The following is a 10,644-nucleotide window of genomic DNA, read 5'->3' as shown; positions in this document are numbered from 1 at the left end:
ATCTCTTCCCACGGGATGGATACGGGTTCTTCCTTTTTTAAATTCATGAAATCTGAATAGTAATGCGATGGTGTGCGATTTCTTCTTGAGCAATAAAAGAGGGGCGTGGCAGGGTCCCTGCTGTCATCCTCCCCGTCCAGCCCACCTAGTAACTGCAGGGCACCAGCATTAAACTCCTTCCAAAAATAAACCCAAAGAAAAATATAAATCGCACCCCTCCGTTCCTACCACTGCACACTTCTCTCCTCTTCCTCCTTCAGTCTCCTCTGGTAGATCTCTCGAGGTCGCCTTCTCCGGCCACGGCGGACGGCATTAGAAGCAGAGGTGAGGGTCGAGGGAGCGTTGATTTGGTGGGTAGAAGAGGCGGCCGGCGGCAACGATGTATAAGAACCAGCTCCAGGAGCTGGCGCAGCGGAGCTGCTTCAACCTCCCGGCGTACACGTGCCTGCGGGAGGGGCCGGACCACGCGCCGCGGTTCAAGGCGTCGGTCACCTTCAACGGCGAGCTGTTCGAGAGCCCCGGCTTCTTCACCACGCTCCGCCAAGCTGAGCATGCTGCCGCCGAGGTCGCCCTCGCCGCCCTCGCCCGGCGCGGCCCCTCTTACTCGCTAGCCGCCCGCATCTTGGTACGCCCCGCTTCCTTTCCCCTGCCCTCTCCCTTCTCCATCCCTCTAGCTTCTTCTACTGTCTGCATCTCTTGTCCTGATTTGTTCTGTGCTGTTGCCTGCGGTGATTGTTCGCTCTCTGAGTGCTGTTCGTAGTGGAATTTGGGGATCTGGGGGGACTAGCTTGTCGTGAGGGTTTGGCTGATCATCCATACAATCACCGCACCCTTTGCTCTCGCAATTGCTCACGGAATTTTGCTTGGATGATTAGCCATGTAGCTGGCTTCCGGTGTCGATTGGGAATTCACGTTTCTCGTCGGAGCGTGGTTCCAAGTATTTTATCAGTTCTTTCCAGCGAAATGCTGACGATTACGGAGAAATCGTGCACGAAAATACGGGTTCCTTGTACTGGTCTTTGCAGCTCGATCAGATTCGTCGTTTCTTCTGGAAGAAGACACCCGAGTTGCTTAGTGGTGGCTAGCTACGAGAGTCAGCTTCGTTTGGACCTGGGGCTTGGAGCCTGTGAGTGGCATGAACTTGATCGAGTCAGCACGAAAAAGTTCGCAAACCTTTTGGCGTCAAAAATTTCCGCACCCGGTTTTTTTTCCCTCAAAAGGGGATTCCTGGAGAAAAAGTTGCCGTGGAAGTAGTACTATAGCAGTTCTGTTATTTTCCAATCTGCATTTTTAAAGTAAACTCATCATATTTTATATAGACCAAAATGATTCATACCAGTACTCCTACCGTGATGATCCTTGTAAAGGAAACCCTGGCCATGAGTTAATCAATGAGCAGAGCTTGGTTCTCACTCTACGTAATGTACTAAACGCAATTAATCGCCTTAATTTATTCGTACTCCGAGCCGCCCATCGATCCCCATTTCTTTAATCCGTCGTTAAATGGGCTCTCGCGCCGTAACGGCGACGGTACTTCAAGTAAACACCACATTGATTGCCGTTTCCCCACCATAAATTTTTAATCTAGCTTCCCTGCTCATTGGATTTACCGCTAGGGTTCCGGCCCCAACTCCCACGAGCTCCCAGTGGATTCGTGCAAAAAGTCTTCGTGTCATAAACCGCTAAACCCGGATTAACTAAGCCTGGCAAGTAATGGCACATTAATGGGGCCCCGTTCCATATGAGCCTCACCCGGATCGGAAGCCCAGTTGCAGTGAAGACTTGCCTTCCCGGTACGCGCAGTAGAAGGAAAGACGCATGGGAACGGAGATACCGCAAGTCTGATACGACTAGTACTAAAAGTGGATGGTACACGGCCACACATGCTTATGCACACTACGCTTTGTTTGACCCAGGGAGCGGACGGGGATGTGTGTGGTTTCGCCACTGAGATTAGCGACCGTACCGGGAAATTAGTCGGAAACGATTAGCTGTGGAGAGGGGAATAGATTAGGTTTCGGTCTTTATAGTGGTGGTATTAATGGCGAGGGGCGTGGGAGTGGGTGGGGGAAATTGAATGGGAGACCACCCGCACCTAACCCGGCATCGCAGGTCAATGCAGGTGGGCCCGGGCGATTAGTGGCCTGCAGGCCCCCACGCAGCCCACAATGGGGCACAGCGAAGGGAGGGAGGGGAGAGATGCTGGTGGTGGATCGATTGGGAGTTGCCGATCTTTACCACTACGGTGTTGGTGTCGTGTGTATGGTAAGGTCAGGTCAGCCATGGGGTGCTGCTCATGCTGCCGTTGCCCGGTGCGGTGCTTTGTTCGCTTGTTTATGTCTGGGCTTTGGGAGAGATGTGGGTGGGTGTCGCTGCTGGTGCTAGTGCTAGTGCAGGCTGCCGTCGCTTTGCTCCCTGCCTTTTAGGCAAGATCTTGGTGCTGGGGACTGACTGTGACAGCCTATGTGTTCATAGATGTGCGTTTCACACATGGATTGCTATGTGGAATTCGGTGATTTGGTTGGAGACTAGCCAGTTGCCAATTGTTCCCGATCTGAAAAAAGGCAATGGTGTTTTTCAACCAGAGTTCTTGTAGAAGGTACTTGTGTATGAATTTGGATGAGAGGTGGGGTCTGCTTCTGATGGTAGTTTGTGTTTACACTTTATCCTTCTCCTAGGTAACAAGTATTTCAACTGGATAGAATTTTGCAAAGTGTGTAGGTGATCATCTATTTGCCATGCTATTTGTATGTGGACAATTGCCATGCTACTACATAGTTCCACGATAAGAGAAAAGGTTGCTGCAGTTATATTGAAATATTTGCCGTCAAATGTTAGGCACGTTCAGTGCTCCTCATTGCTGACTGCATCGAGTGTTTGACTTTTGGAGTTTGGACTATGACAAAAACATTTGTTACTGGATTGGTAATTTGACAGGGACATGATTGTTAAACAATTGAGTAGTATTTTGTTGTGGAGATAATTATAAGGTCAATTGCAAATAAAAACAGGAAAAAAAAATGTGGAAACTTACACAGGAACAGCGGTCTCCGTCTGCAATTGTATTAAACGAAGGTCGAGTTGCAGTTAAGCATTTTTTAAGGAAAATGGAAGTTTATTACCACCAGCCTCTGCATCCAAGATGCACATAGCCTTGGTTTGTTACAATGTTTATCACAAAAGTCAAAAGCTGTGAACAAATCTAAGGTTTAACAGGCCACACTCAAAAGCAAACTAGTACTCCGTACAAGCTAAGCCCACACTCAGAAAGTTGATGATAATGTTATCATTTTTCCTCGGTATTTTATTCCTGATCTGTGACAATTGTTTCTTACTTTGTCTGTTGATTTACCCATTATCTGTCTCTCGAGTAGTTTTGGGGTTGACTTGACAGCTTAACTGCCACTGCCCCTAACTAAACCTCTTGTAAATCATGATCCTTGCAGTTGAAGTATTAGATTGACCTGCAATGTCTTGATACAGAAGTCAACTTCCTTTTGGATTCTGGAGGCCTTCTTTTTAGATTTGTTTACTTCTGTTTCAATCAAGACTGAGCATTAACATTTTAAGTATTCTGTCCAGTGTCTGTTAACCATTAACAGTTTTCTGTTATTTCTCTGGAGTACAAATTCTCAAATCAGTTATTTTACTTATGGTGGTACATTTCTGATAAACAGGATGAAACAGGGGTTTACAAAAACCTTCTACAGGAAGTAGCCCAGAGAGTTGGAGCACCATTGCCATCATATACAACAGAGCGGTCTGGCCTTGGCCATCTGCCAGTTTTCACATGTACGGTAGAGCTGGCTGGGATCATATTTACAGGTGATCATGCTAAGAATAAGAAACAAGCTGAGAAAAATGCAGCTTCAGCAGCCTGGGCTTCACTGAAACAATGTGAGTAATATATTCTTAGTTTTAGTTCTTTGCACTGCATCGTTGATTAAAGAAAAAATAGTGTCACTGGTTATTCATGTTTTCTGCAACAACCTTATTTGCCAAAAGAGTGCCTTTTGCGACCTTAGATCTAGGGTACAGATGACTCACATTCCTTCTTATATAGCTATGTGCATTTCATATGTCATTTCATTTGCCAGAGCTTTCCTCTACTTGCTACGTGGACCATTAACTGAAATGATCTCTTATTCCTGATTTATTTGATTTTGGTCTCATAACAGCATCAGTAAAATATTATTTGGAAACATTCGTTACACACCAGCAATTCCTCATGTTGTTTTCCCTCTCTTAACAGTGGCACGTGAGGAAGCAAACTCAACAAATGAACCAGAGAATAATGATGAACAGGAGCAGATCAGGATTGCTCGAGCTCTTCTCAACTATCGCCTGAAGGAAAAGATGGCGATGGCCAATAATCCCCATGCTTCACCGTTTCCTAAGAAATTTCCCATGAAACCAGAGAGGAAGCCTTCTTTTGCTCAATCCTCCCAATCCAGTTACTCGAAAATTCTTCCTCTATTCCGACCGAAGTCTAGTTCAAGATCCAGACCAGAGTCACCAGCAGCAACTGATGGAGCATCACAATCACCTTTCTGGTCCATTGAAACCTCTAATTCAAGGTCAAGGTTTCCGGCTGCAGGGGCAGCCCCTTATGTCCCAGTTGGGCACTACCGAATGCCTTGCCATAGCATGGCTCCTCCAGTCACAGTCAGGAGTGCTGTTCCTGTGTTCTCTGCTCCACCTCTCCCACCTCCAGGCTCACAGACACAGCAGCTTCCTCCTCTCCTGAGCCACCCGCCGCCAATTCGGATGGCATCCCCAGTCCGCATCAGGCCACCTCCCGCACTCTTTGCTCCCTCTGGTCCAGTTCGCAGTCCAAGACCTGTGATGTCCGTTCAGATGAAGGATGTGCAACACAAACCAATGAAGGAATCGCTGTCATCTGTGATCCCTCTTCAGGTAAAGGATGCCCAACACCAACTGTTTAATGGATCATTGTCGCCTGTGATCCCCATTCAGATGAAGGATGTGCAGCCCCAACTGCCAAAGGAACAACTGTCACTTGCTAAGGACGCACCACCGGTGGTTCCATTGCCAGTGATTAGGCCTCCAGTTAAGATTGAGGCTCCAGCTCAAGTCAAGGAAGCTCCACAGGTTGTTACCAGTGAAGTCCAATGCCCTGCTGCTGGTTCTACTGCTGCTGCTACCTCGGCAGAGTTTCTTCCAGCAAGCCAGTCAGGTGCCGCCGATGAGGACAAGGGTGAAGCTGCGCTTGATGACCAGGCAGAAGCTAAAGCAGCAGTGGAGGGCATCATCAGGCATCTAGAGATAAAATGAGACTTCCGAAACCAATGGTCGCCTTCTCTCAGATTTTGTAATTAGCTGCCTCCTGTGCACATCCCTTTCCGTTTAGTTTTTGCATGCGTTGATTCGGATTAGAGGTCTCCTGGGCAAGCTGCATTCTAGTAGGGTCACCTAGCTTTTTGTTCAGAAACAAAAAACATGCAGCGGTAGGCAGTTTCCCTGGTTGGGTCGGAGATGGTTATACTTCCCTGGATATGGTGGTCTGGTTTTACTTTTACTCCCCCCCAATGATGAGGTGGATGCTGTGTGTGTGTGCCTCTAGGGAAGGATTATGAGGCGGCGGTTATTACATCCTAAATTTGGTAATTATTACTGTCCATCGATCATTCTACAGTAGTTCTCATGCATTCTTCTCTTCCAATATTTTGGTTTGATGATGCGTTTTGAATGTCGTAATCCATTGCCGATCCCCCCTGACCTGTTACACATTTACACTCATCCTAGGTGACAGGAGTATGATGCAATTCATATATGGATCAAGGCGGAGTAAAAATTTCTCCTTGAGGAATGTGATGTGATCATGTGAGTAGTGCTGCATGAGGGATGGGGGCCAGGCGTTGGCCGAAGCGCTGGTCCCGTCCTCACTCCCCGAAGCGAATTTGGGACCGCTGCAACGTTGCTTCAGTTGCGCGATTAACGTCGAAACGAACGGAGTTTAGTAGTACTAGTTCAAAACTCAAGTACCTCTGTCTGGGCTTACGCTTACCGTTACCGGGTTGCATGCCGAGCATCATACTATACTACTAGTGTTGCGTGGCCTGAATGCCTGATCCCACCATGGCCGGCAAGTGCTCGTCCCTATGGGGCGGCATAGGAGTAGTATGGTGTAGCCTTTGACCTCTCTACAGCGCACTGACCCGGCCGTCGTGGCGCACAGAACAAGTGCATGCGCGCCTGTACGAGAACAAGACGCGAGCAAGCTAGGCGGCCCCAATCAGAATTCAGAAACACGCCCCGACGCTGGCAGCTTTTGCATGCACCCCGTCGCTCGCGGTTTACAAAATAAGGACCGGAGGTGAGTGAGAGGTGACACCGGGCGGCCGGGCCATGCCATCTAGGACGTCAGTACGCGCATTGATGCTCCTGGATCAAGGCAGCTGGCTAAGCTTTTTGGGAAGAGATCGACGGGAGCTGAGAGCTGCAGGAGCACCTACAGGTAGTATGCATGCACAGAGTAGTAGGAGTAGTGGCGGTGGACGGCTCGCCTGCAACCGGCTCATTAACTGCCCGTTTTCAGTTGTTTCTGGGAAGGCAATGAATTCGACGGAGGTGACTGATGTCGGGGAAAAGAAATGGAGGGATACTAACGTTTTTTCTTGCTCGCCGTGCCAACTGCAGCTGATAATGCTTCGAAGGGGAAAACGGGGCTAATAATTAGGAGGGGAGGGGGACAGTGCACCATTGATGCACACACAGTATGGACGGTAGCTAACAGGAAGGCGCCAATTTATGGCTCTGATGCCATCAAAACAAAATTTATTGCCGCTTCCTGCCCCCATCTCGTCTCGGTATTAACATCGCAAGTCCATAGCCTGGTGATGTAGGCTCCCAGGCATCTTGCTTCACTTTCATACTCTTATTTTTACAAAGAGTCTTTCGCAAGAGGAAGAAGAGAAAATTCAATCTTGCAACTTTCGACTTCGATCTTTTAAATGGTTAAAAAACGAATCCTGAACTTACGAAAGCTTACATCACAGCAGTTTTTGTTGATGTTGTGTCCACACGAAGCCAAGGCTTGGGACTTGATGTTCCACCCCGAGTATAATGGAGAAAGGTGCTAGGCCTAGGCGTGTTGCCCACTGGAGTATAGATTTTTGGAGAGGATTACATGATACCACTACGAAGAACCAGATGCTCCAAAATACAACTCACATTACCATATTTCCAAATTATCACTACAAACTAAATTTTCATTTAAAAAATACCAGTAGAGGCTTACAACCACATAAAAGAAACTATATACCCTTATACAGCTTGGAAGTCCGAGCCGAGCTTCTGGACTCGGTCCCCCGCTCACCTGGCCTCGGTCTCGGCTTGCCTGGGCTTGGACGAGCTCGTGTTCGGCCAGAATATTCCAAAGCCTGAGACGAGCATGTAAAATGGGAATGATTTTAACTTCGTGATGAGCCTAGCTCGGCTCGGGCCACTCAGCAAGTCCAAAGCCCAAAAATATTTTTAGCCCAACCCAACAATCCGCTTGCCCGGTCCACCCTCCCTATCTCAACTTTAGGTTTTCCCTCGAGCCGAGTCTCTCCTCAGTCCACGTTTAGTCTCCTGCCGATTTAGTTAGGACATGTTTCGTTTCCTGGCAAGGCCTTGGCTCGCACCCACAATGCAAAAACCACCCACGATGCGAAAAGGCCCGTTTGGTTGTCCTCTAACACCAGCACCCACGATGCGAAAAGCCCCTTCCAGCCTCCATCCAAAAAACAAAGGTATCAGGCGTTTTTCTCGTGCAGGCACGGCCGCTCCGCCTTGCTCGTCTCCTCCGCTCAGCCTTCCTCGTCTCCTTCGTTCAACGTCCGGTACACGAGCTTGCCCAGCCGCCGCCTTCGTCGCTCGTCTACGAGCCGCCGATGTCCCATCCGCGAGTCGCCCGCAGCCGCCCCGCTCGGCAAGCGCCCCGGCCACGAGCTGCCCCGGATCCGCTTCTTGATCTCATAGTTCGATTTTGTTCGTCGAATTGGTTTTGGTTCTGGCTTGATCCGCTTCCTGATCCCATAGTTCGCTAAACTGATTTTATTCGCCGAATTGGAGGTGGCACCAAACTGTACTGGGCACCTTTCTTGCGGACTCCAAGCGCAGAGTGATGTAGAAAGCGTGTTTTCCCCACAAGGGGATTTTATGTCGAAGTCTTGGGGAGACTTGTGAATATCAATCTTCTCGTTCCTAGGTCCAGTTAAACGATCTGAAAAGAAAAACTATCTTGCGCCCCCAACAAGATATCAAATCGGTGTCAGTCACAATGATAATAGGCAAAAGAAACAATAAACTAATATTAAACTTAAATTAAACTAAAGTAAACACTCAAATAAATAGGTATATTGATACATATGCTAATAGAAAAGTAAATAACTAAAAGAATAATTTTTATGTTGTTTTCTGGATACTGGCAAAATCAGGACATCAAGGTAATAATAATAGCAAAATAAATGTAAAGATAATTGATTTCGATGATAAAAGAGGTACCAAGGCTCGTGGGTTCACTTGGCTACTCTCTCATAATTTTGGTGGCATGAATATAGCATAAATGATAGTTAAATTTAGCAAAACGGAGATCTCTTTGATACATTTACATGGGCATCATGTTTCTTAAATAGACTGTGGTTAGCTGCTCCCTTATACTCCATTGGTAAAGAGAATTTATCTGTCAAAACCAAATTATCAGTACACCATTAAGTTATATGCAACATGACGTTGAATATCAATCTACCCCACACAAAGGCTACCTTTTTGTCACTGGTAAGGAGGCGTTTCGATTCTTTTTATCCCCGGCGGGGGAGGGGGGGGGGGGTTAGACCGAGGATATTCAGACTTACCGTCACAACTCCCACTTACCGTCACAACTCCCGCCAGCTGTCTGCTTAGGTCCAACTAACGCACACAAAGAAAACAAGAAAGAGGTAGACATATAGATCTGTAAATAATGTCAAAGTCAAATCAGAGAAATTGCAACTCATAACATTAATCCATAACAAAGGATCCACCAATAGATAATACAAAGATGATCATAATCATGTTTGGCAGCTCATATGATTCTGATACATTGATACCCAGAGAGAGAGAGAGAGAGAGAGGGAGGGAGGGACCCAAGGTCCAGAGGAGATTACTCCCTCCTCATCATGGAGATGAGGGAGAGGGGCTTGGTGATGATTGAGAGGCGGCTAACAGTGACTTCGGCGAAGTTTCTCCCATCCTATTATGGATCGATCTGCTGCAATTTTGTTGTTTATGTTTTCTTTGCCACCGTGTTTCAGGAACACGAAGAAGGACATATTTATAGGGGGTTTTAGGTCAAGATGGACCTTCAGGAAAAAAGACGGAGCGAAACGGGCCACCCAGAAACCCTCCATGGCACGGGCCCCACCTATGGCCGCGCCATGGGGAGATTCTGGCGTTCGGTGAGCCCCACGGCTGCGTCCTTCGCACACGGCTTTTATTTGTTCCAAAAAAATGACTCCCATAACTTTTCAGTTTAATTGGAGTTACGTAGCTTCTGTCACAACAAAAACAAGTAAAAGGAAATTTTTTGCCTCCAAGAATTAAATATCACATACATGGGGGATTATCATGAAAATCCCTTGAGTCATTAAAAACGTTGCAAATATCATGGAAAATAAAGTAATAAACATCAAAGTTCATGTATGCATTACATACGTTCGCTATAAGGCCGGCGTACACACCTGTTTTTACACTTTGACTATCATGCATTAGGTAACCCGTGTACCAAAGATTGTTCTACAACGACAACAAAAGTATCTTGTGATAAATGTTCAACTAATTCTTAGAAAATAGAGCTGATAGTTTACAATGCGTATAAGTACTTTGTAATATATGTTCAAGTATCTCGTGAAAACTATATGTGTTATTCAAAATGTTTCATAAATATTCATGTTCATAAAAATCATAGTGTCCAGAAAATGTTCACCACAATGAAAACATGTTTACTAGAATTTATCATATTAAAAAAATAAGTGTGAGGGAAAACTCACAAAAATTCATTTTCATAAAAATCATATTATCAAGAAAAATGTTCACCGCAAAGAAAAAATGTTTACTGAAATTTATCATAATAAAAAAAGAAATGTGAGAGAAAACAAAACAAAAGAAAACAGAAAGAATGAAATACGGTTTGTTTTTGTGGTTTGGGTGCAAACTTTACATAATACAATGCATGTTCATGCGCCGGTCCATTCAAATCGAACGGTGCTCGAACGCATGGCGACGCTGACCCACGTAGTGAACATGTGATAGTGTTTGTGAATTTAGTACAAATTCTTCACGCAGAAGTTAATATGTACACAATGCAATACCAACCCTTATTGGCATTATATACTCAATCCGATAAAAAAAAGGTGTCGAACCAGTGGCACCCGGGGTACCACCGTTGCACGACGCGTGGGTCGCATCGCTGAGTTCCCGGGAGGGTCTCACCCCGGGGAGCAACTTACAAGTTGCCCGGCAAGCTACCAGTCCGGAAGGGCTAGCAGGGCTTCGGGGAATATTTCCGCCTGGACGCCTCCCAGGAAGTCACTTGCTAGGAGGAGGGGTTCCTGGGCGCAGGTTCCCGCCGTGAGGACGGGGCCAAGCGAGCAGAGCAGC

The 10,644-nt window shown here is 46.7% G+C and overlaps 1 protein-coding gene across 1 annotated transcript; it reads left to right on the top strand.

Moving 5' to 3' along the window:
• The first annotated feature begins 210 nt into the window (after positions 1–210).
• LOC100844486 (double-stranded RNA-binding protein 6) lies at positions 211–5,658 on the top strand. The gene is made up of 3 exons (XM_003574024.4): positions 211–625; positions 3,678–3,897; positions 4,253–5,658. The coding sequence occupies exons 1-3, from the start codon at positions 380–382 to the stop codon at positions 5,293–5,295; spliced, it is 1,509 nt and encodes a 502-aa protein (XP_003574072.1). The 5' UTR covers positions 211–379; the 3' UTR covers positions 5,296–5,658.
• Positions 5,659–10,644: the final 4,986 nt, after the last annotated feature.

Source organism: Brachypodium distachyon, chromosome 3, assembly GCF_000005505.3.
Source record: "Brachypodium distachyon strain Bd21 chromosome 3, Brachypodium_distachyon_v3.0, whole genome shotgun sequence".
NCBI classification, from domain to species: domain Eukaryota; kingdom Viridiplantae; phylum Streptophyta; class Magnoliopsida; order Poales; family Poaceae; genus Brachypodium; species Brachypodium distachyon.
Note: the sequence above shows the minus strand (reverse complement) of the source record. Positions and strands in the feature narration are given on the sequence as shown.